Genomic DNA, 25219 nt, shown 5'->3' on the forward strand with positions numbered 1-25219 from the left:
GCCTTCAAGGGTCAATCGCTCTAATTCCCTTACCCGGTGATTCAGAGAGCAGGTAGTACTTAAACTGAGCCTTGAAACACGTGTACGGTTTGGATAAGCAGAGACAAGGGGTGGGAGGAGGGCGAGTAAATGAAGGAAGCAAAGGCACTGAGGCCGGGATGCCTGGCCGGTTGCGGGCCAATTTCTCTCAGTCTAGTGATCTGCGTTACCTCCAGGTTTCTTTTCAGCCTCCCTTCCCCCTTTATTTTCAGCTGAGTCTTTGTTGCCTTAGGCTTGTGACCTACTTGCGCACGAAGTAGCCTTCCAAAGCAGTTATACAATCTCCTCCAGGTCCTCTCCTGCCAAGCCTGCTCATAGGCACTGCTGCCTCCGGCTCAAGTTCCCTGCCTGGGGCACTCTCGTCCTTAAAACGCACCAGTGCTTCCTCCTTCGAAAGTCCGCCGATTCGCCACTTTCTAAGGAATAAAGTACCCTTGGAATTCTTTGTTGTTTGGTTCAGGTCGGTGTGAGGAGTTTAATCTAAGTGTATAGTCAGAAGTATAAATATATAATAACGACCCTGGAGATTCAATTCTTTAGGCCTTGAATGCAAAGGTGTCTTTCCTTTGCCGTAGGCTTCTGAAACTAGTCACGCAGAAGAAATGGAAAAATACAGTCTCCTCTAAGTGTGGAAAACTGAAATAGTCACTTAAAGTGTTTCGAAAATAAACCTCTGAAAGCACATTGCCTACGGTGACACTTAGCAGCCCCGGGGAGGGCAGAGGTGCTGGGGGCGGGGCCTGGCGAGGCTAGCCCCCTGGGGTCCAGCGCGCAGCCGCGAGGACCCAGGGCGTCGGCTCCGCCTCCCGGCGGCGTCTCTAGTGAAGTGGAGGCGGTGCTGCGGCGGGTGACCTGTTGCCGGCCGGCAAGTGCCGGCTTTGGGCCGCGGCGGTCTCGAGGAGTTGAGCGGAGAATGCCAGAGCCGCATGCGGAGGCCAGACTGGCGTAAGGGTGGCAAAGAGGAGCGACGGGGGCGCTGCCGCTGGGCCTAGACGGTGGGTGGCTCGGGCCCGCGCTGGCGTGTGGTGGGTTCAGGAGGCCTCCGGAGCCAAGAGGACTACGCGGGACCTTCCAGCCCCAGGCTCCACTCCTGGGCTTCCCACGGCGAGAGTGGAGCTGCGCTGAACCCTTGTTCCTTAGGGACTAAGGACCCCGGCGGCACCTGGGCCTTTTCTTTGAGGGAATTGGAAACACCGCACGATGAGGAGCCGGAGTAACTCGGGAGTCCGGCTGGACGGTTACGCTAGGCTGGTGCATCAGACCATCCTGTGCCATCAGGTAGGTGTAGGGGTGTCGCCTGTAATTACCAAGGTTGTGGAGTGTGACAGTCTGGACCAGGAGCCTAGGTGAACCCCAGAGCGTGTGTGTGTAGCAGGTTCTTCCGCCCCCTAGCTGGGGAGGCCATAAAGGGCCCTGAAGAAAAGGCAGGCGTTGGGTCAGGAACAGAACCAGAGCCGGACACCGTTAGCCGGGAGCCGGTGTGCCTAGGCTTCTGAATCCCCTCCTTCGCCCGCCCCTAAGTCACAGCTAGGTTCCTGGGGCAGAGTTGGAAGCAGTGGCGTCGCTGGGGGGGGGGGGTACGAACAGCACCGGGTGACACTGTCAGAGAGGGTGACAACAAAATGTCTATAAAATTTTTGTGCATTGTTTCAGCAGAAATCTATTTTTTTAAATAAAAATATCCCTATGGTTATAACAACCCCCCAAATTTTTTTTTCCTAAGCGCAGTTTACCCAGTCCCACCCAGTGCCGTCGAGTAGTCGATTCGGACTCCTAGCGACCCTATAGGACAGAAAGCGCAGTTTACATGTATCAATATACCTACAAGGCTAAAATTCTATGCTAATTTTACTTTCTGATCCTTCTAATGTGCGGGTCGGAGCTGTCATTATTACCCAATTACAGTGCCACTTTGAATCATGTGGTTTTGTCTGCATGTGCTGCAAGCCAGCACTGTTGTTTTTGTTGCTGCTGGTGTTTTTATAGTCGCTGATTTTGTCAAATTTTCTCGCATTTTAGCTACAACATTGTGGTAATTAGCATGGGGGGGTGACACTAACCCTAGTGATGCCACTGCTTGGAAGACGGGTTGAAACTTGTTAAACAGCACCCCAGCCCATTTGGCCTTCATCTCCTTCCCCTGACCACAGAGAAAAAAAAGAGGTAGAGGAACATTTAGCTATCTTAAGAGTACACTATTGTGAATGTCTGAGGCATCTTGTATATACTGTTAATTATATTTTCTCTACTCGTTTACTTCTGGTTTTTGGTTAGTAGCTCATTATTTCTAAAGGAAAGTTATAACATTGCCTTTCTTTTAATAATACCTACATTTCAGACTTGCAAGGCTTCAGCTAGTTCTTTGCCTTATTCAAATAGCATTTGCTTGCATTCAGTCAGAAGAGGAGGCAATAAAACTCAGGAGCGGGGAAGTAGAAGAAAGACCAAAGTCTCTAAGTAGCCCAATCCATAGAATCTGCTTCCTGATATTAACACTCCCTGGCCACCTGCCTACCCTCATTTTTTTTTTTTTGACCTTGCAGAATCCAGTGACCGGCTTGCTTCCAGCCAGCTTTGATCAGAAAGATGCCTGGGTCCGGGATAATGTGTACAGCATCTTGGCCGTGTGGGGTTTGGGTCTGGCCTATCGGAAGAATGCAGACCGGGATGAGGATAAGGCAAAGGCCTACGAACTGGAGCAGGTACTCAGAATAAAAATACAAAGAGGTCTGGAGCTGTGGGAGGGGGTAGGGTGAGAAGGGAGTGGGGTCAGAGAAGGGATGAAGGAAATGTAGCCTATAGGAGGTAACAGAACTGTGTTTTGCCAACCCTTAACTTTCCTGAGGAAATCCTAGTGGCGTAGTGGTTAACCAAAAAGCTGTTAACCAAAAAGTCAGCAGTTTGAATCCACCAGGTGCTCCTTGGAAACTCTATGGGGCAGTTCTACTCTGTCCTATAGGGCTGCTTTGAGTCAGAATCGACTTGATGGCAGTGGGTTTGATTTGTTTTGGTAACCTTCCTGAAATTACATTCCAAAAAACATTATTGTAGTGAATTGTTTTGCAGTGGAAACTAGAAATTTGCTGATTCGGGGGAGAGGGCGTAGTCTGTTGAGTTACAGTGGAAAATCCTATTCTGGGATCTTTCCTGAAGTTTATAATCCTCTTTCTAAGTGAATGTATTTTGCGGTCTCTGGCATATTTATTCTCATTGAGAATAATGTTTAGGGGGCAGATTTCTATCATTTTACTTCTTTTTTGAGAATGATTTATGGTATTCGTATGAGATTAACTGATACAAGTCAGCAGACCTCATTCAGAAGACACAAGTAAAAAGTTCGTTGATTGATTTTTTTCTATATCTATGGCCACTGTTCCAGAGCCTGTTGCGTTTTGAAGAGAGAGATGAGAGCAAAATAAGGTCAGAGTCAGCAGATGCCTTTAAGCCAACATTTAAAGCACTTCTACTCAGTAAAAAAGCATCCTTTATAGAACTGCTTAGATATACAGGGTGCTACACCCTCTTGAACCACCAAGAAAACAGTATTCTGGGCTGCATGAGACTTTTAATGTTGAGGTACTCTGCTGTCAGTTGTAAGATATATATGAATTGTTTTCCATTAACTTGGAAGAGTCTGTCCACACCAGCCATTTTCTCCTGAAACCCCTCTCAGACTTATGCAATTTGTGGTCCAGTTTTCATCTATAATCAAGGTTTAAGGTTTGTTTATTTTCAAGGGCTCCAACATATTGCAGAGTCGCAGTCTTTGGCAGTAGGGAAGTTTCACTGTATTGTCCTTTGCAACAGCAGGCATTTCTTATTCCTTCAACCCATTACTGAGAAATACTTAGGTCCACTGAAAAAAATTGTTAAGAGTTTTTTGTCTAGCCCAGGAAGTACATATCAATATTTTATGACTTTTAAGTTATGGAAATGATATATACCATTTGTAAAAGTTTGGAAAATATAGAGGGGGCATTAAAAAATTACCTGCAATCCTGCCCCACCCATCCTTCAGCCTACTGTTAATGTTTTGCTATTTTCATTTCAGTTTTTGGTTTGTTGGTTGATTTGTTTTGCTAGAAATCAGTATCAGTGGAACTGGAATTCTACCTCTGGTACAATTTGACCAATTTTTTTTCAATACTATCAGGAGAAATCTGTTGTTTTTCTGTTGACCAATCATGTTGATAGGATAATATCCATATGCCTACAGGCAAGACCAGTTAATACGACTGTTACTCAAATTTACACACTAACCATTAAGGCCAGAGATGAAGAAATTGAAGATTTTTTTCAGCTTCTGCAGTCTGAAATTGATTGAACATGCTGTCAGGATGGATTAATAATTACTGGTTGTCGGGATGTGAAAGTTGGAAACAAAGAAGAAGGATCTATAGTTGGAATATATGGCCTTGGTGATGGAAATGATGCCAGAGATCGCATGATAGAATTTTGCAAGACCAACGATGTCTTCATTGCAAATACCTTTTTTCAACAACATAAATGGTGACTGTACACATGGACCTCGCTAGGTGGAATACACAGGAATCAAATCGACTACATCTGTGGAAAGAGACGATGGAAACGCTCAACATCATAAGTCAGAATAAGGCCAGAGGCCAAGTGTGGAACAGACCTTCGATTGCTCATATGCAAGTTCAAGTTAAAACCGAAGAAAGTTAGAACAAGTCCATGAGAGCCAAAGTATGACCTTGAGTATAATGCACCTGAATCTAGAGACTATCTCAAGAATAGATTTGACGCATTAAACACTAATGACCAAAGACCGGATGAGTTGTGGAATGACATCAAGGACATCATCCATGAAGAAAGCAAGAGATAATTTAAAAGGAAAGAAAGAAAAGACCAAAATGGATATCAGAAGAGACTTTGAAACTTGCTCTTGAATGTCAAGTAGCTAAACCAAAAGGAACTGAGCAGAAGACTTTCAAAGCATGGCTTGAGAAGACACAGTAAAGTGTTATAATGAGAAGTGTAAAAAGCTGGAGATAGAAAAGGGAAGAACACGCTCAGCGTTTCTCAAGCTGAAAAAAACTGAAGAAAAAACTCAAGCCTTGACTTGCAATAGTGAGGGATTCTATGGGGAAAATATTAAACGATGCAGGAAGCATCGAAAGAAGCTGGAAGGAACATACATAGTCATTGTACCAAAAGAATTGGTCAACGTTCAACCATTTCAGGAGGTAGCATATGATCAGGAACCAATGGTATTGAAGGAAGAAGTCCAAGGTATACTGAAGGCATTGGCAAAAAACAGGACTCCAGGAATTGATGTAATATCAATTGAGATGTTTCAACAAACAGATATAGAGCTGAAAGTGCTCACTCTTCTATGCCAAGAAATTTGAAAGACAGCCACCTGGCCAACCGACTGGAAGAGATTCATATTTATGCCTATTCCCAAGTTAGGTGATCTAACCAAATGCATAAATTATCGAACAATATCATTAATATCACCTGCAAACAAAACTTTGCTGAAGATCATTCAAAAGTGGCTGCAGCAGTATATCAACAGGGAACTGCCAGAAATTCAGGTCGGTTTCAGAAGAGGACGTGGAACCAGGGATATCATTGCTAATGTCAGATGGATCTTGGCTGAAAGCAGAGAATACCAGAAAGATGTTTACCTGTGGCTTACTGACTATGCAAAGGCATTCGACTGTGTGGATCATAATAAATTATGGATAACATTGCATAGAGTGGGAATTCCAGAACACTTAATTGTGCTCATGAGGAACCTGTACATAGCTCAAGAGGCAGTTGTTCAGACAGAACAAGGGGATACTGATTGGTTTAAACTCAGGAAAGGTGCGCGTCAGAGTTGTATTCTTTCACCATACCTGTTCAATCTGTATGCTGAGCAAATAATCCAAGAAGCTGGACTATATGAAGAAGAACGGGGCATCAGGATTGATGGAAGACTCATTAACAACCTGCGTTGTGCAGATGACCCAACCTTGCTTGCTGAAAGCAAAGAAGACTTGAAGCACTTACTGACGAAGATCAAAGACCACAGCCTTCAGTATAGATTGCACCTCAACATAAAGAAAATAAAAATCCTCACAACTGGACCAATAAGCAACATCATGATAAATGGGAAAAGACTGAAGTTGTCAAGGATTTCATTTTACTTGAATCAACAATCAATGCCCTTAAAGCAGAAGTCAGGAAATCAAGTGACATATTGCATTGGGCAAATCTGCTGCAAAAGACCTCTTTAAAGTGTTGAAAAGCAAAGATACCACTTTGAGGACTAAGGTGTGCCTGACCCAAGCCGTGATATTTTCAGTTGCCTCATATGCTTGCAAAAGCTGGACAATGGATAAGGAAGACCCAAGAATAATTTATGCCTCTGAGTTGTAGTGTTGGCAAAGACTATTGAATATACCATGGACTGCCAGAAGAACGAACAAATTCGTCTTGAAAGAAGTACAGCCAGAATTATCCTTAGAAGCAAGGATGGCAAGACTACGTCTCACATACTTTGGACCTGTTATCAGGAGGGATCAGTCCCTGGAGAAGGACATCATGCCTGGTAAAGTACACAGTCAACAGAAAAGAGGAAGGCCCTCAATGAGATGGATTGACACAGTGGCTGCAGCAATGGGCTCAAGCATAACAACGATTGTGGGCATGGCGCAGCACCAGGCAGTGTTTCGTTTTGCTGTACATAGGGTCCCTATGAGTTGGAACCGACTCGATGGCACCTAATGACAACAATAGCAATCATTCTGCAAAGTTGACATTTTTCCTTATGTGACCCTGGTAGAAAGAATTTAATGGTGGGGGAGGGGGGATAGGGGAGCATTGAATGGCCCATTCTAAAATTTTAATGTAACATTAAATAATTTTTCACATAACATAAAAATACATTTCATACCACCCCAATAATAAGTTTGAAATATCTCAAAAACAGTATGGCAATAGGAAACATCTTTTAAAAAGAAACATTTCAAGAAATTGTTTCTGTGAGAATTCTCAGATCTGTATGAACTTGCATTATGGATTAAAACAGATTTTATTATTAGGTCTCATTTTTTTTTTTTCTCAAATGTGACTCTGAATTAATCTAGACCAAGGATTGGCAAAACTGCCTCTGTAAAGGTCCAGATAGTAAATATTTTCAGCCTTGTGGGCCATGTGTGGCCTCTGCTGTAATGACTGTGCTTTGTGGTTGTGCAAAAGCTGCCAGAGACAATACATAAACAAATGGGTGTGGCTATGTTCCAATAAAACTTTCTTTGCAAAAACAGATGGTGGCCTAGATTGTTCCAGAGAGTTGCAGTTTGCTGACTCCTAATCTAGATGAGTGGTTCTCAACTCTGGCCAAACACTGGAATAATTTGAGAAGCTTTTAAGAAATACCCTTACTGGACTCCGCCCTAGACTAGCCTCTGGAAGTAGAGTCTGGAGGCATCAGTATTTTTTTTTTAAGTACCCAGGTGATTCTAATGTGTGGCCAGGGTTAATAACCACTGATACGTAGCTAATAAATGGACATAGATTAAATGCACAGAGTAATCCATATTTCCCCCCTATATAAGAACACGTCAAGTACTATGTGGATTTTTTTCCAAAACATTGATTGTTAATCATTTCTACGCTTTCTTCCAACTCTTACCTTGGTTTCCCTTTTGTGAGAAATAGTGTCAGAAAGTTGAAGAGAATTCTGAATGAAAAGGGTTTAGGTGATTGTCACATCCTAGATAGAGAATAGAATTATACACATAAATGTTTTTACAAATGCCTTATCTCCTCTGTTAGTCACATAGATACAGAATTATACCCATAAAAAATAAATAGGCACACACATAGAGATATCTATTTGATTGCCTCCAATTTTACTTCTTCGGTTTTGTTTTCTTTAGGTAGTCTCTCATATTTCCTCATGACTTATAACTATTTTCTTTATGAGAATGACATCCAAATCTTCATCTTTAACCCTGGTTTCCATTTGTCTGCTGATCATTTGCACCTACATATCCTGTGGCTCCTCAAAGTCAATATGTCTATAACCCCCCTTCCCAACTAAAAACAAACTAAACTACGAAGCAACAGCAACTCACCAAACATTCCTTTTTCTTTATTGGTGTCCCTGTTCTACCAATCACCCAGGCAACGTTAATTGGAGCATTTCCCATGGTGTGTTCCATGGAATACTAGGTCAGCTAAGTTTAGGGCTACAAGCATTTTTAATCTAATATGGGGGTGAATTTTACAGCCTCTCCAGAATTTCTTGGACTAGTGTTCTATAAAACTGTGTTTGAAAACTGCCACCCTTAGAGTGATTTTAGATTTGTCCTTGCCTTTCTGTACATTCGCAAGGTTCCAAGGTCTGTTGACTTGTATAATTTGAATCTGTCCCCTCCTTTCAGTTTCTTTCTGCCTCAACACTAGTCTAAACCCTTATCACCTCACACAGTTGTTAAGTGGTTTCACACTTAAATTATGTCATTTCTGTCCTCAATAATCTTTCTATAGCTCTCATTTCCGTACAAGTCTAGACATTTTGGTTTGATTATCAAGGCTCTCTAGAGTTCAGTCCTAACCTACTTTTCAATATTCTGTCACACTGCTACCCTCCATTATACCCCCAGTTTTAGCTAGGTCGGTGTCCTCATTACTCCTCTAACAATTTCTTAATAACCTAACATTTATGTTCTGATGTATGAGTGCTCATATATAATTAATGTCAACTACTGCGCCTGAATCAGAAAACAGCCAGTTTGGGAGAATACAGAGTACAGGTAGCTCCCATCATTCCTAATTCCTCACGCTTCCTGACTGGGAAGTTAAAACTTGGGTACAGAAATGGCTGGTAATTGCCATTCCAGGAGGACAAAAGTGGATGGCAATCAGGATCCTCTACTGGGTCTGTGATTCCTCAGGCTTTAAAGAAAATATAAGTGGGAGTATGGGGGCCTGGATAGTAAAGAGGGTTGATGGGTGGGCAGGAGAGAAAAGTGATTAGGTAGTGGAACAACAAAAAAGCCAATGAAATGAATCCAGGGTGCAAGCTTCTTAACAAAATAGTGTAAAAGTTGAGTCCCATGCTGGCTGATCATAGGCCCTCAGTATGCTTAAAGAGAGAGAGATCCTTTGGGCCACTGATATAGTGAAAAGACCCTGTCCAAACCCCTGCCTCTGCTTCCCAATCTAATTCACTGAATGTTGTAAAATAAAGGATCTGATTAAAAGAAAAATACTTGTGAGTTTGTGGTGATATGTAGAAGGCAATTCAGAATTGAAGAAGTCTTCCCATGGAGTGGAGAATTTTAAGTGCTTTATGTAACAGGGTATATTAAAGGGATGGTCTCTTTCACTAGGGAAGATTAGAGATTTCTTGTAGGGGTTACAGTCAATTTCATTACTTTATGATAAATGCTTCATTCTTTAAAAGTGATGAACTCAGGCACTGCCTGTTCCTTCTCTTTTTTATATTTCTTCCTTTAATCTGTGGAAACCCTAGTGGTGTAGTGGTTAAGTATGATGGCTGCTAATCAGAAGGTTGGCAGTTCGAATCCACCAGGTTCTCCTTGGGAACTCTATGGGACAGCTCTACTCTGTCCTGTAGGGTCACTATGAGTCAGAATGGACTCGATGGCAGTGGGTTTGGGTTCCTTTAATCTGTAAGGGAAGGGGACCATTTATGAATAGAAATTACTTAAGAAAGGGAATTCTCCCAAGGAATCAATTTTTATTTTTCTTCAATAAAAGGCTTCATAAAGAATTGGAGAATAAAAATGAAATAGGAGCCATGCCTCACACCATACACAGAAACAAATTCAAAATGGATTAAGGACCTAAATATGCAAAATAAACCATAAAATTCTTAGAAGAAGCAGGGGCAACGCTGTCAAGCCTAGCTTTTAACAATGGATTATCTAACATAATAACAAAAGCACAAACAGCAAAAGAAAAAAATAAATGAGACCGCATAAAAACTAAAAACTTTTGTTCATCAAAAGACTTTGCCAAAAAAGTGAAAAGACAAGCTACCAAATGGGATAATATCTTTGGAAACCATATATCCAATAAGAATCTAATAACCAAAATATCTGTGCAACTTTGACAACAACAAAAAGACAACTCAGTCATAAAATGGGCAAAAGATTCAAATAGACATTTCCCCAAAGAGGACATTCGAATGGCCACCAAACACATGAAAAGATGCCCAGCATCATTAGCTATCAGAGAGATGCAAATCAAAACCACAATGAGACACCATTTCATTCCCACTAGGACAGCTAAGGTAAAGGGTATAAAAATTAAACGGGCCGTGCCTTACACTATACGCAAAAACAAATTCAAAAGTTGTGCAATAGATGTATTTACAACAACAACCAAAAAAAGAAGTAACTGCTGAGGCTGCTTATGGTACAACCAGAAACCTCCTGGGATTTGGTTTCTTGGTTTGGATGTTTGGAGTCATGGTTTTATGGGGCATCTCAAATTGACCTAATAACATGTTTAGTACTTCTGTTCTACTCCTAATTCATTGGGTAGTGTCTGGAGTCTTAAAAGCTTGCAGGTGGCCATCCAGCGCACAACAATTAGTGTTTTCACCTGGAGCAACAGAAGAAGGAGCAGCAGGAATAGAAGGAAGATATGGAATGTGTGGCTAATTGCCTCCGTGAAAAATGCCTCCTTGCCATGAGACCTGAAGAATTGGATGGGGCCTAACTACCATTACTGAGCATTTTGATCAAGGCTTCAAACTGGTTCATTCTGGTTTGAGCCCCTGCTGAGAATTTGTGTTTCCACCCCAGATATGCTGAATCAGAAACTACAGTTTAACAAGATCCCCCAGGTGATTCTTATGTATAATTAATTTTGAGACCCACTGCCCTACTAGTGGTTCTCAGGATTGATCCCTAACCAGCAGTATTAGCATCACATGGGAAGTTGTTAGAACTGTAAATTCTCAGAAGAATCCTGATCAAAGGGGGAAAATGAAGAACAGAATTTCAAATTCTCATGGACTCCACACTTCCTGTAGCCATGATGGTTGGATGACCCCCTGAAACTATTGCCTTGAGATAATCTTTAACCTTAAACCAAAAATATCCCCTGAAGTCTTCTTAAAACCAAACAATAGCTTAACTAGTAAAAAAAATGTGACTTGAGCGTTAGCTTTTTTTAGAACTATCTAGGATCAAATTGACATAGCAACTTGAAATGTTAGAAACCTTAGGGGGCAGTGAATTTATGCTAATGGCGAGAAACAACTCAGAAGAGGAGGATGAGGGTGGTTGCACAACTCAAAGAATGTAATCAGTGTCACTAAATGTTACACATAGAAACTGTTGAATTGGTGTATGTTTTGCTGTGTATATTCTCAACAACAAAATAAGTAAAATTAAAAAAAAATAAAACCACTTAGAAGACAATTGGGAAAATATGATATTAAAGAATTTTTATTGCTGTTGTGCATTGTGGTTAAGTTGTGATTATGTTTAAATAGGTGTGTCCTTCTTTTTAGAGGTATTTACTGAAATATGTACAAACCAAAACCAAACCTGTTGCTGTCAAGTCGATTCTGACTCATGAGTGACCCTATAGGACAGAGTAGAACTATTCCATAGGATTTCCAAGGAACGGCTGGTGGATTCGAACTGCTGGCCTTTGGTTAGCAGCTGAACTCTTAGCCACTGCTGCACCAGGGCTCCTGAAATATGTACAGATGAAATAGTACAGTGATTCTAAAAGTGTGGTCCCCAGACCCGGAGCATCAGTATCACCTGGGAACTTATGAGAAAGGCAAATTCTTGGTCCCATCCCAGATTTACTGAATTAGACTCCGAGGGTGGAGCTCAGTAATCTGTGTTTTAACAAGCCCTCAAGATGATTCGGAGCCCTGGTGGTACAGTGATTAATTGGTCAGCTGCTAACCAAAATAGCAGCAGCTCCTTGGAAACCCTATGGGGCAGTTCTACTCTGTCCTATAGAGACACTTTGAGTCGGAATCGATTTGACAGCAACGGGTTTGGTTTTTTGGTTTTCCAGATAATTCTGACCCGTGCTAAAGTTTGAGAACCACTGTAATGCCTTGAATTTGCTTCAAAAGAATTAGGGGAAGGGGTAATAGGTTTCCAGAAATATAGATGAAACAAGATTGGCCATAAGTTGATAATCGAACCGGGTAATGAGTGTATTAGGATTCATTGTACTGTATGCTGTACTTTTGTATGGGTTTGGAAGTTTTCTATAATAAAAAGTTTTTAAAAATTAAAAAAAGAGTTGGAGCATAATTTAACAGGCACTTAGTCTTTTCATGACTATTGCTTGTAGGGTTCAACTTTGAATGTGTTTTGAAGGAATAATAGAATGATGTGACTCCCAAGTAGATTAGTTTTCAGAGGTGTCCTGAAGCTACCTCTGAGCCAGCATTCCCTGAAGTAACCTAGCTGTATTTCTTCTGGGCTGTGAAACAGAAAGCTTCTAAGAGAAATGGAGAAGCTATTTGGCACTGTGTTCTTCCAAAACATATTGGCTACCCATGCCATTGTTGACGGTCCTTCTAGTGTTGTGTAGAATATAGTTGGTTATCAGAATTTTGGGGTGTTATGATTGGAAAACAAACTGCTTTAGAAATTATCAGGCTCTAGTGAGAGGAATGGAGCTCTGGTGGCGAGTGGTTAAGAGCTTGGCTGCTAACTCAAAGGTTGGCAGTTCGAATCCACCAGCCGGTCCTTGGAAACCCTAGTTCTATTTCTCTCCTATAGGGTCGCTAAGAATCGGAATCAACTCAGAGGCAACAGGTTTTTGTTGTTGTTGTTGTTTTGAGACTTAAGTTTGTAACTTTTTTTCCCCATGGGAGAAGGAGTCGAGTCACACTAACAATTCCCTTTTATACCTATTCTGAATTGAAGTTCAATTTACTCTTTAGGTAAAATGTCTGATTATTTCTGTGACCTCTTAAAGGTAAGTCTTGGCTGGCTTAGAAAAAATAAAAGTGATGTCATAGTGAAGCCTTTCTAGGTCATAGGGTATGGTTTAGAATACTCTTATAGCCGTATGATTTTTGAGCTGACTTGCTCTTTTTCCCAGGAGAAATGTCCTCTTATAGAATGGTTGGCTTATTTTTACAGAAACCTGTTGGAGCTTGGTGTTTTTCTTTTTAACTTGAAGGAGTCACAAACTGCAGGTTTAGATTCCCACTTTTAGCTGCAATCTGCTCTTCTGTGTACCTATAAAGTAAATGCCATGTAAATAGGAACCCAGGATAGGGTTACTTGTTCTCGAAAGGTCACGTACCAACTGCAGTTGCTGAGTAAGTGTTCCTGCATCTAGGGATGTTTATAACCGTCTCGTTTCCGTTTATTTCTGCAGAGTGTAGTGAAGCTGATGAGGGGACTGCTGCACTGCATGATCAGACAGGTATGACGGTTGATGGCTTCCTTGCTAATAAAAGCATATTGTAAAATACGATCTCTACCCCTTAGAGAATGTTTACAGCTTTTATTTTTTAAATTTCACAAATAGTACACACTAATTTTAGAAAATTTGGAAAGTCAAGGGGGAAAATGGCACCCATTGAAATGTTTCTAGTCTTTTTTTTCTCTACATGATTTTTTAACATGCCTCATCATTACTGTACATGCAATCATGTGTATTGGGGCAAAGATCGTACAAGTCTATAAGTCCTTGCCTGAAACCCTTAGGGCCAGAAAAACTTTAGAATTCAGAATTTTTAAGATTTTAAAAAGGTAGCACAGTGCCATATGCCATGTATTATCTTATGCCCCAGTGAGCCCAGGACAGCACTCTGTAATCAAAAAATTAATATCTCTGTAGGGAAACAGGCATAAATGTCATTAGTTGCCATGGAGTTGATTCCCACTTATGGCGACCCCACGTGTGCAGAGTAGAACTGCTCCATAGGGTTTTCAAGGTTGTGGCCTTTCAGAAGCATATCTCAGGCCTGTCTTCCGAGGGCCTCTGGGTGGTTTTGAACCGTCAACCTTTTGGTTAGTGGTGGAGCACTTAAGTGTTTAGGACACCCAGGGGCTCCAGTGGAGTAAATACAGACTATAAAAAAAAAAAATAGTCCCCTGTAAAGTTGAATCACAGTTTGCCTACAAATGAATTTTGGTGCAAAGTTCAGGGGGAAAAACTCTTTTCAAAGTGCTTTAAATTTTAGGATCATGGACTTGTATCTCCTTGCAGCAATTTGCTTTTTCCTGACCTTGAGTGAAGTTGAGCATCCTTTTAGTTGTAAATTGCAAATTTGCATTTCATCTTCTGTGAATTGCCTGTTACATATTTACCTGTTTTTCTTTTGGGTTGTCTCCTATCTATTATAAGGAGTTCTTGTATATTATGGATATGAATCTTTTTCATATGTATTACAGATATTTTTAGCAGTCTATCATTTATTTTTTGAGTTTATGATATTTTCATACAAAAGTGTGTTTTTCCCCCCTAGGGGACTTTAAAGTGTGTTGCACACATTGATTCTGAGCTGTATTTTCTTGAGATCAAGATTTTATTTTATTAGGAGAAATCGAGGGCCAGATTGATAAAGTTACCATCTATGGGCACATAAGTCTAAAGTAGAAGGAAATCAATTCCAGGCTTCTGAACTTCTTTATCAGTACTCTTGCTATTGGGCTATTTCACTTTCATTTTCAACCCCCTCCCCCTTTTTGGGATATTAGATTGCATTAAACTTACCAAATAGGTTTAAAAATCACTAATTTCATAAACCATATTTAAAGATACAGTAATTACTGCTGTTAAAGGTAAGCACAAAGAAATTAAAGCATAGGGGTTATTCAGTTATTCTGTAGCATATAGGGAGATCATTCTGATTCTAAAAAAAAATTACTCAATGTAGGCTAGTTACAATGAAGCTTTTAAAGAGAAGAGGAGGGACTAGGATAGAAGATCAACCATTGGCTAATCTTAACATGATTGATTGAGCCATGCCCTCCCCTTTACTCAGCTCAGCTGGCATCTGGTTTACTAGGTGGTCACTGGCCTGAGAAGGGGATGCATTAAGTTGTACAAATCTTTAGGTCTAACTTTTTGCTTAATTAATTAAAATTTCCTTGATGACAAAGTACTTATAGGTTATTGATTTAGCTTTAAAAAGTAACAGCAAAAGTTGTCCCCTTGCACATTTGTACCTATGAGACCTCTTGAAATTAAAATTGCTGGCACACACAGTCTTTTTCATGAAATCACAAGAACATGGGTTTGTTATTGACTACACTTTTTGAGCCAGAAAAGGTAAATTGGCTATGCTGCAGAGTAGTTAGCAGTTCCTGGTAAAAAACAAACACATAAAAAACCCAAGTTAATAGTTTTTCGGGTTTGGGTTAGGCGGGTAAAAAAAAAATAACTCTTTGAAATAAACGTAAAATGTTTTTAATTTTATTTCACGCTACTGTATATCAGATGCACATATAATCAAATCTAAGTTTCAGAAATTAAGGTCTTTCATTTGCCCTTGCCCAATGGTTCAGCTTTCTGTCATGCCTTTTCTCTATCACTAGTTCCTTTTATTAGTTTTCCAAAATATACTCTCTTGATCTGATTTACCTCAAAATCCTACCTCTATTTCAGGAACAAATGTCTGTTTTTCACACTCAGTTATCTCTTACTAAGCTTTTCTCATTCAGCCACTCTGAATCTCAGTTTATATGTAACCAACCAATTGCAATTGAGTCAATTCTGACTCATGGTGATCCCATTTGTGTCCTAGTAGAATTGTGCTCTGTAGAGTTTTCAATGAGTTTTTGGAAGTAAATCACCAGGCCTTTCTTCCAAGGCGCCTCTAAGTAGACTCTAACCAGCCTAGCACGTTAACCGTTTGCACCACTCAGGGACTTTATATATCTACCCTGTGGCAAAACAATCATCTGAAGAGTGAAAGAGAGGCAAGGAATAGGAAAGAGGTAGTTTTGACTGGTATTACTTTCTAATTAAATTAAAAAAAAAAGACTTTCCCAACAGCATTATTGTAGGAAAAAGAAGTGAAAATGCATTTTAAATATTCACAATTGCCTAAAGAAAGAATGCAGTAGTATTTGCGAGAGTATTAAAGAAGTGCGACGCATGGGTTGATTTTTCAGCGTATCATTCTTTTACTGTTTTTTTTTGTTTTTTTCAGGTGGATAAAGTAGAATCCTTCAAGTATAGTCAGAGCACCAAGGATAGCCTCCATGCCAAGTACAACACCAAGACCTGTGCCACAGTAGTGGGTGATGACCAATGGGGACACCTGCAATTGGATGCTACTTCTGTGTACCTGCTCTTTTTAGCACAAATGACTGCTTCAGGTCAGTCCAAGAGAGAAGTAATGGAAGCTCCCACAGTGTGGAGCAATTGGTCAGGTACACATGACTTCTCCAACGGTATTGAACAGAAGACATGTTTACATAGCTCAGAAATGGAAACCATGGAAATATAACATTTTGTTAATTTTGTACAGAGTGAGAAAAAACTCTTTGAGGTCTAGTTAATATTCTTTTATATTGAGGAACAAGGCTGGGGTACTGATTAATATTCTCTTAAATTGAGAAACAGGGAGTCTAGGGTAGATTTTGTTTAGATGGGTATTTTGTCCTTTTATTAATCCTTGGAAACCCTAGTGGTTAAGTGCTACAGTTCGAATCTGCCAGTCGCTCTTTGGAAACTCTATGGGGCAGTTCTACTCTGTTCTATAGGGTCGCTATGAGTCAGAATCGACTCGATGGCACTGGGTTTGTTTTTTTGGTTTTCATTAATCCTTAGATACTATGAGATGGAAAAAGAAGGCGTAGGATTTGTTGCTTGTTCTCATACTGTGCATTGACAAATCTGCGGTTAGTATAAATATAAATGTAACCACCTACTTTTATCGTACTCTCTTATAAATGTATTATAAACAAGACATCTGTCTATAGTAATGTGGATTATGTTAAGCTAATTAGCTTAGGAATTAGAAATCAAATATTTATTTTTTACTATTGCATAATACAGATGGTTTTATAATTAGCTTTAGATGCTTTATCTGAAAAAGGAAAATGTAGGAAACAACCCAGTTCCCTTTTATTTTTTCTAAACTGGGGAGACAGTGAATCTTACTGTACCCAGTTTGCAAATGAAATGGGACCTTTCCCAGATCATCCTGAGTATGTAAGTGTGCTTTTCCTAATAATACAGTTTGATATTTCCATTTCTTTATCTTCCTGTCTGGTTACAGAGATCCTTGGTACTAAAGGTATTCAGGGTGAGAATTTTCCCAGAATGTTGTTCTCCTGTTCTTGCAGAAACAAATATTCAGTGATAAAGTCTTCCTTTTCTTCCTGTAGAACACACAGACCAGAGGCTGCTAACCTTTTCTCAAAATTAGGAACTGGTTTCCCATATACTCTCTTCTTTTGGGGGGTGAAGTTTCCTCCTTGAATAAATATGCATTTTAGGTTTTATTTATTTAAATAGAGTGACAGCTATAACTCCATTTCTAATATTATTTTAATACCACTCTGGAGTGTTTTCTATAGAGCAAGCAGTGTCTAAATATCCATTTTTTTGAGCCCAGAATGGAAGCAGAAATAAGGAGACTTAGAAGAGACATGTTCTTTCATTCAACAAATGTTTATTGATTTCTGACTTAATGTTTGATTTTCAACTCAGTCAACTGACTTTTATAGGTGCATGGAATATAAAGGCAAATAAGTAGGTATTATTTGAGCAGAACTTTGAGGAATGAGTAGAAATTCACAAGTCAAAGAAGGGAAGGGAATAGCATGAATACAGCACAGAAGTTTGAAAGTTACTGGGCATCAAGGTAAGTGTCTTTAGTTACCTAGTGCTTCTGTGCTGCAAGTAAATGGCTTTAACAAACAGCAATACCACAAGTGGATGGCTTTAACAAACAGAAATTTATTTTCTCACAGTGTAGGAGTCTAGAAGTACAAGTTCAGGGCATCAACTCTAGGGGAAGGCTTTCTGTCTCTTTTGGCTCTGGAGGAATGTCCTTGTCTCTTTTGAGCTTCTGCTCCTGGGCAGTTTTCATGTTCTTGGCATCTCTCTTCCCCCGTCTCTGCTCTGCTTGCATGTTTAATCTCTTTTATATCTTGAAAGAGATTGACTCAAGCTACACCCTGCACTAACCCTGCCTCATTAGCATAACAAAGACACCCCATTCCAAAATGGGATTATAACCACAGGCATAGAAGTTAGGATTTAAAACACATATTTTTGGGAGACAGCATTCAACACCTAACATTAAGGCTAGGTGTCTTCTATGGTTAGAGTGTAGGATACATCTGAAAAGATGGCAAAAGATGAAGGTAGGAAGTTGGAGCTAGTTTTTTAAAGCACGTGTAGTATTTTACATTAATGTGGAATGTAAAGGAGGCTGTAAGGAGTTTGGAGTTTAGTCTGTAGTCAGTAGAGCCGCTGATTCACTGCAGTAGCTGGAGGATAGATTGGATGAGAGAGAAAGTTAATATGGAGGACTGGTTAGGAGGTTAGTAAAATACTTCAGGCAAGAAATTATGCAGAATTTATATAAGTCAGTCGCCTTGAGAATGGACAGGACAGATGTGAGAGATAATCGATAGGTAGAGTATGAAAGATAGTAATGGAAGATTTAGTAATGATCTGTACGTTTCTGAGTTCTTAAAAATTTCAACCTTTGTTAAAAGAGGGGCTTAGACAGAAGGTGACCAGCATTCCAGGATGGTGGCATGAGAAGCTCCGTGAACCCTCTTCCCAGCAAAACAACCTTAAATGGTGGAAATTATGAATAACAGCAAACCATTTAAAGCCACTGGAAATTCTTTTAAAGGCATACATACAGTAAGTGGAGAAACATTTATTCAAGGAAATCTAAATCTTGGTGAAGGCAGAAAGAGAGTGTGGCATTTGAGCCCCAACCCAATCCCTCTCCTAGCTGCCAATCTAAGACTGTGGTATCTCCCCAGGAGGAACAGGCTGCCAGCATTTCTCATCTTCCCCAGCTCTGTGTTACAGAAATTATAGTCCAGGTAAGAGCAACGGAGAAGTCTGGTCTCCTTTCACCCAGACCCACGCAGAGAGTGGAAACTTTAGCTCAGTAAGGACAGGCTGACTAGTAGTCAGCCCAGCTCACTAGTAGAACAGAGGTTCCACATCAGGAGAAGCAAGCTAAAAAGACCAGAGACTACCACCCCTGGTCAGCATCCTGCTTTTAAAGCAGAAGTGTCCCTCTGAGAGAAGTGGGCCAATGTTCCTACCCCCAGCTTTGGAGCACTGGTACAGAGGTTTGCCCAGGGGAAAGGGAGGCTGTAAGAACAGAGAGATCCATAGCTCTTCCCAAGGGAACTGAATTCATTTGGAGCAGAGTGTATAGAAGTTCAAGCCTAATGGTACTCAAAAACAGTGGAGATTTTGGTTGTAAAGAATTAAGAGGAGGCTCATAGTTCCATAAGAGTAACGTAAGAGCAACAAACTAAATGGTAGACCAGCTAGAAGTTTAACAGAGAGAACCAAGGCAAGAGATAGCTAAGAAGATCCTTCTTGGGGTTGGAATAAGCTTCAAAGATTGAAAAGGGGCCCAAATTTAATTGGATCAGAATGTAGAACAACTTATGCTCCAGGAGACTGTTGAAAACAATAATCTGCTGGCCATTATTGGAGTCTAACAGCTGTATATGAAGCCCTGATGGCGCAGTGGTTAAGAGCTATGGCTGCTAACCAAAAGGTCGGCAGTTCAAATCCAGCAGCCACTCCTTGGAAACCCTATGGGGCAGTTCTACTCTGTCCTATAGGGTTGCTGTGAGTCAGAGTCGACTCAATGGCAAGCAGGTGTGGTTTTTGGTTTTAATAGCCGTATATATTACCAACAGAGGCAGACAACAGAGAGAGAAGGAGTCCAAGAGGTCCCTGACAAAACCACTGTCCTCCCAGGGTGACGGCATGCATACCCAAGGCTGCACCTTCTAAGGAATGATATCACAGCCTGCACACTGCACAGTAAATAGAGTTCACTGAAATAATCCAGCCAAGTCACTAAACAAATAGAAGAAAAAGAAAAATAAGCCCCAGCGACAGATATCAGTATCCAGAGGTCCTACAATAATGGCTGAAAACTCCCCAAATTTGGTAAAAACCATCTACACATCCAGGGAGTTTTACAAACTCCAAATAGAATAAACGCAAAGAGATCTACACCCAGAAACGTTATAGTAAAACTGATGAAAGCCAAAGACAGAGAAAATCTTGGAAGCAACACAAGAAAAACAGTTTGTCATGTACAAGGGAACTCAATAAGATTAACAGCTAATTTCTCATCAGAAACAATGGAGGTTAGAAGGCAGCAAGAAAACACATTCAGAGGGCTAAAGAAAACTGTCAACCAGGAATCTTATATCCAGCAAAACTATCTTTCAAAAATGAAGCAAAGGCAAAAAAACTGAGAAGATTTGTTGCTAGCAGACTTGCCTTGGAAGAAATACTTAAAAGAAGTTCTTCAGACTGAAAGTAGGTGGCCCCAGGCAGTACCTCAAATCCATCCAAAAAGCCAGACTACCAGTAAAAGTAAATATAAGAAACAGTATAATTGCATATTTCTTCTCTTAAATGATCTAAAAATCAATTGTATAAAACAGTATTTTTATAATTGTATTGATGGCTTATAGCATATAAAAACATAATGTATTTGACAATAATAGCACAAAGGAAGCACAAAGGAAGTAGATGGGTGCAAAGTTATACTGAAGTAAATAAATGATACCAGATGGTAAATTGAATCCAAAGGAACAAATGAGGAGAACCAGAAAGAGTAAATGAGAGGGTTACTATAACAAACTCTATAAATATGTGATTGCTCTCCTTTCTTCTCTCAACTTCTTTAAAAGACATAAGTAATAATTATAAAAATGTACTGTTGAATTTGTAACATGTGTAACAGTAGTAGCACGGAAAAGGAGAAGTGAAAAGAGCTATATAGGAATAATATTTCTATATTTCACCAGAATTAAGTTAGTATAAATCTGAAGTAGATTCTGCAAGTTAAGATCTGTATTATAAGACCTAGAAAATAACTTTAAGAATAGTGAAAAAATAAATCAGAATATTCACTTACTGCAAAATAAAGCTGTAAAGGAACAGAGGGAACAAAAGACATGAGGCATATAGAAAACAAGCAAAATAACAGATATAAATCCAACTATATCAATAATAACATTAAATGTAAGAAGATTAAACAATCTAATCAAAAGGCACAGATTGTCAGATTGTGTAAAAATACAAGATCCAACTACATGGTATCTATAAAAAACCAAACCAAACCCATTGCCATCGAGTCGGTTCCAACTTACAGCGACCCTATAAGACAGAGTAGAACCACCCCGTAGAGTTTTCAGGGAGCAGCTGGTGGATGCAAACTGCCAGCCTTTTGGTTAGCAACTGAGTTCTTAACCACTGTGTCACCATGGTGCATACAGGAGACATGTTTTAGAATCAGAGGTATAAATTGGTTGGAAGTAAAAGGATTGATATTTATATATCACGCATACAGTGACCATAAGAAAGTTGCAGTGGCTCTAATAATCTCAGGTAAAAAAGACTTTAAAACAAATCTTACTAGACTTACGGGACAACTCAGTTGATTGGCATAACATAGTTTATAAAGTTTACGTTCTACATCCTAGTTTGCTGAGTAGTGTCTGGGGTCTTAAAAGCTTGCGAGTGGCCAACTAAGATACAACTGTTGGTCTCTACTTGTCTGGAGCAAAAGAGAAAGAAGGAAACTGAAGACTCAAAGAAGCAAGTACTGTACAGGACTAATAGCCCACACAAACCATGTCCTCACCTATCCTGAGACCACTGGGGAGTTCTGCCAGACATTTAAAGAATAAGATAATTAATACAAATTCATCACAAACATTTACAAAAAATAAAAGAGGAGGCAGTACTTGCAACTTTATTCTATGAGGCCAGCATTACCTAGCCGGGGCAATTAGGCAAGAAAAAGAAATAAAAGGCGTTAGATAAAGCAAGAAGTAAAACTATCTCTATTTGCAGATGACATGATCTTATATAAAGAAAATCATTTAAAAAAAAACTAGAACTAACAAATGAGTTCCATAAGGTAGCAGGGTATAAGATCAATATAAAAAAATTAGTTGTATTTCTACACACTAGCAGTGAACAATCCAAAAGTGAAAATAATTCCTATTACCATAGCGTCAAAAAGAATAAAATAGGAATAAATTTAACAAAAGAAGTACAAGACTGTATACTGAAAACCACAAAAAAATTCATTCAAATAAGAAGATCTAAATAAATGGAAAGACATTCCATGGTCATGGATCAAAAGCCTTAATATTGCTAAGCTAGGAACTGATGATTGAATTTAAAAAAGGTGGTATATCCATACAATGAAATATTTTCCAGCAATAAAAAGGAATGAAGTCCTGATAATGCTATAACATGGATGAACCTTGAAAACAATGCCAAGTGAAAGAAGCCAGACACAAAAGGCCACATTTTGTGTGACTCCATTTTTATGAAATGTCCAGTAGCGCGAATCTATAGAGACAGAAAGTCGATTCATGGTTGCCTAAGGTGAGGAGGAAAAAGAGATTGGGGGAAAATGGGAATTGACTGCTAATCAGCACGAGGTTTCTTTTTGGAGTGATATCCAAAACCTACTGCCGTTGAGTCGATTCCAACTCATAGCGACCCTATAGGACAGAGTGGAACTGCCCCATAGAGTTTCCAAGAAACGCCTGGCGGATTTGAACTGCCGACCTCTTGGTTAGTAGCCATAGCACTGAACCACTATGCCACCAGGGTTTCCTGGAGTGATATAAGTGTTAAAAAATTGTGGTGATGGTTGCACACATTGAATTGTATGGTACATGAAATAAAGTTTTTAAAAAATAAGGGAGATAAAGGCTTAATATTAAACAGGTGAGTTCAGGTCAGTCCTCAGTGAGGTAGAGTACTAACCAGCCCCTTTTCTGGAGCCCTGCGTATTTTAGAATGTTTTGTATAACACTTTGGCCTAACCCAGCCCTACCTAATTTCACAGGTATTCACTTCTGCACCCTCTGTTCTACAAGCAATGTCTTGGCTCTACAGAAGGGAAAGAATCCAGAGGTCCTGTAGCTTTGCTCTTGGCTCAATAGCCAGGTCCCACTGCCATAGTTAAAAACCCAACGAAACCAAACCCAGTGCCATCGAGTCGATTCCGACTCAAAGCGACCCTATAGGACAGAGTAGAACTGCCCCATAGAGTTTCCAAGCAGCGCCTGGTGGATTCAAACTGCCGACCCTTTGGTTAGCAGCCGTAGCACTTAACCACTACGCCACCAGGGTTTCCGCTATAGTTAAGGGAGTTGTTTAAAATCATTCAGCAGATAGAACATCTGCTGTTCAGTACTGTTTAATACCATTCAGAATACTATGTGGGATACTTAGATATGGTCCTTCCCTGCACACTCGGGTACATAAGAGCAAGAAAGAAAAAGTCTATGAAAGCACAGAATAGGTGATTAATAACAGCATCACAGAGTAGATGACATTTCAGCTGGAACTTGCAAGATTGGTAGGATTTCAAGATGTGGAGAGGAGGGGAATGCCATTTCAACAGCAGGAATAGCATGAGTAAAGGGACAGGTGGTAGAAATGTGTGACATTTATGTGATATAGTGATTAGTTAGGTGTGACACAAGTCTTAGAGATTGACAAGACCAATTTCACATTTTCTGCCTTTTCTCAGCCTCTGCTCACTTTGGCATGCAAAGGTGACAAGATTATAAAGCTGATGTCCAGTATCACGCTCATCTTTTTTTCCTCTCTAAGAGGTTAAGATTATTACGGCTATAAGAAAGATCCTTGTCCTGCTCCTCCTGCCCTGTGCTATGGTTGCCATTTTAGCAGAGCCATGGATCAGGAGGAGTTTGTAATTGGTTGATACTGATCATACTGATCATTTTAGGTCTGAAGTTTCACAGTTCTTTGATTTAAATTATCTGTCAATAGGTCAAAGATTTAAATCTAAAAAGTAGAACCATAAAAGTACTAGAAACATGGGATAAAACTTACGTAAAAGTTTCTGAGAAGAAAAATATACTGTATACAAAATAACTGTTTAAACAAACTAGGGAAACTACTTCCAACACATGAGATACAAAAGGGTAATTTTCTTAATTTCATTAAAATATCAATAACAGAAAGGCCAGCAATTCAGTAGAAATTGAGTTGAAAAGAACTCCAAACTAAACTAGAAGAAGGCTCTGTTTCTTACTCATTAGCGAGATCAAAGATCAAAAACTTCTATTATCGCCTGTGTTGGCAATAGTGTAGGGAAACAGTGGTCAATGTTGGTTGGCACCTGTTTGCAGAGAAACTTGGTGATAATTATCAAAATTTAATGTACATGTGCTGAGGTGTTTAGGGGAAAATGTACAGGTAATCTACAACTTTGAAAAGTATCAAAAAATAAGGTGGATTTATGAATGGGTAAAGGGATAGATAGATATATGAGAAACAAAATATAAAAAAAAATGTTAATGGTGGAATCCAGGTGGTTATAGATTAAATTGTATCCCCCAAAATATGTGTTGGAATCCTAACCCTTATACCTGGTGGATGTAATCTTGTTTGAAAATAGGGCTTTCTTTGTTACGTTAATTACATTGTACCTGAGTAGGGTGAGTTCTAAATCTAATTACTTCTGAGTTCCAAAAAGAACAGATTAGACACAGGCACATAGACACGAGGAAGACAGTAGCTATCTGACTACAGAGGCAAATGAACCTATAAGTCCAGGAACTCCAAGGGCTGCCAGCTACTAGAAGCTGAAGTGGACAAAGAAGGACCTGCCCCCTACAGTCACACCCTGAATTTGGACTTAAAGCCTCCTGAACTGTGAGAGGATAAACTTCTGTTCTTTAAAGCCACCTGCTTGTGGTAATTGTATTACAGCAGAACTAGGAAACTAAGACATGGGTGTTGGCTGTAAAATTCTTTTATCTGTTCTGGTTTGTTTTTTTTTTTTGATATATATCATAATAAAATGTTGGAAAAAATAATATGTGTAAGTCTTTTGATGTGACAATTGTATTTCTAGTAATTTCCTCTGATGATATACTACCACATATGTACAAAGATGTATAGACACAGAAACTCACTGCAGCATTGATTATAGTCACAAAGGGTTAGATGCACC

At 39.7% G+C, this 25219-nt stretch overlaps 1 protein-coding gene across 5 annotated transcripts in view; it reads left to right on the forward strand.

Moving 5' to 3' along the window:
• Positions 1-836: 836 nt before the first annotated feature.
• Positions 837-25219, forward strand: part of PHKA1 (phosphorylase kinase regulatory subunit alpha 1) — a 201289-nt gene continuing 176906 nt past the window's right edge. For all 5 annotated transcript variants that reach the window (XM_049873293.1, XM_049873294.1, XM_049873295.1 and 2 more), the window contains exons 1-4: positions 837-1317; positions 2583-2741; positions 13396-13443; positions 16181-16349. In XM_049873293.1, coding sequence (XP_049729250.1) covers positions 1240-1317; positions 2583-2741; positions 13396-13443; positions 16181-16349 — 454 coding nt within the window. In that variant the 5' untranslated portion in view covers positions 837-1239. The remainder of the gene's footprint in view (positions 1318-2582; positions 2742-13395; positions 13444-16180; positions 16350-25219) is intronic.

This window comes from Elephas maximus, chromosome X (assembly GCF_024166365.1).
Source record: "Elephas maximus indicus isolate mEleMax1 chromosome X, mEleMax1 primary haplotype, whole genome shotgun sequence".
Classification (NCBI taxonomy): domain Eukaryota; kingdom Metazoa; phylum Chordata; class Mammalia; order Proboscidea; family Elephantidae; genus Elephas; species Elephas maximus.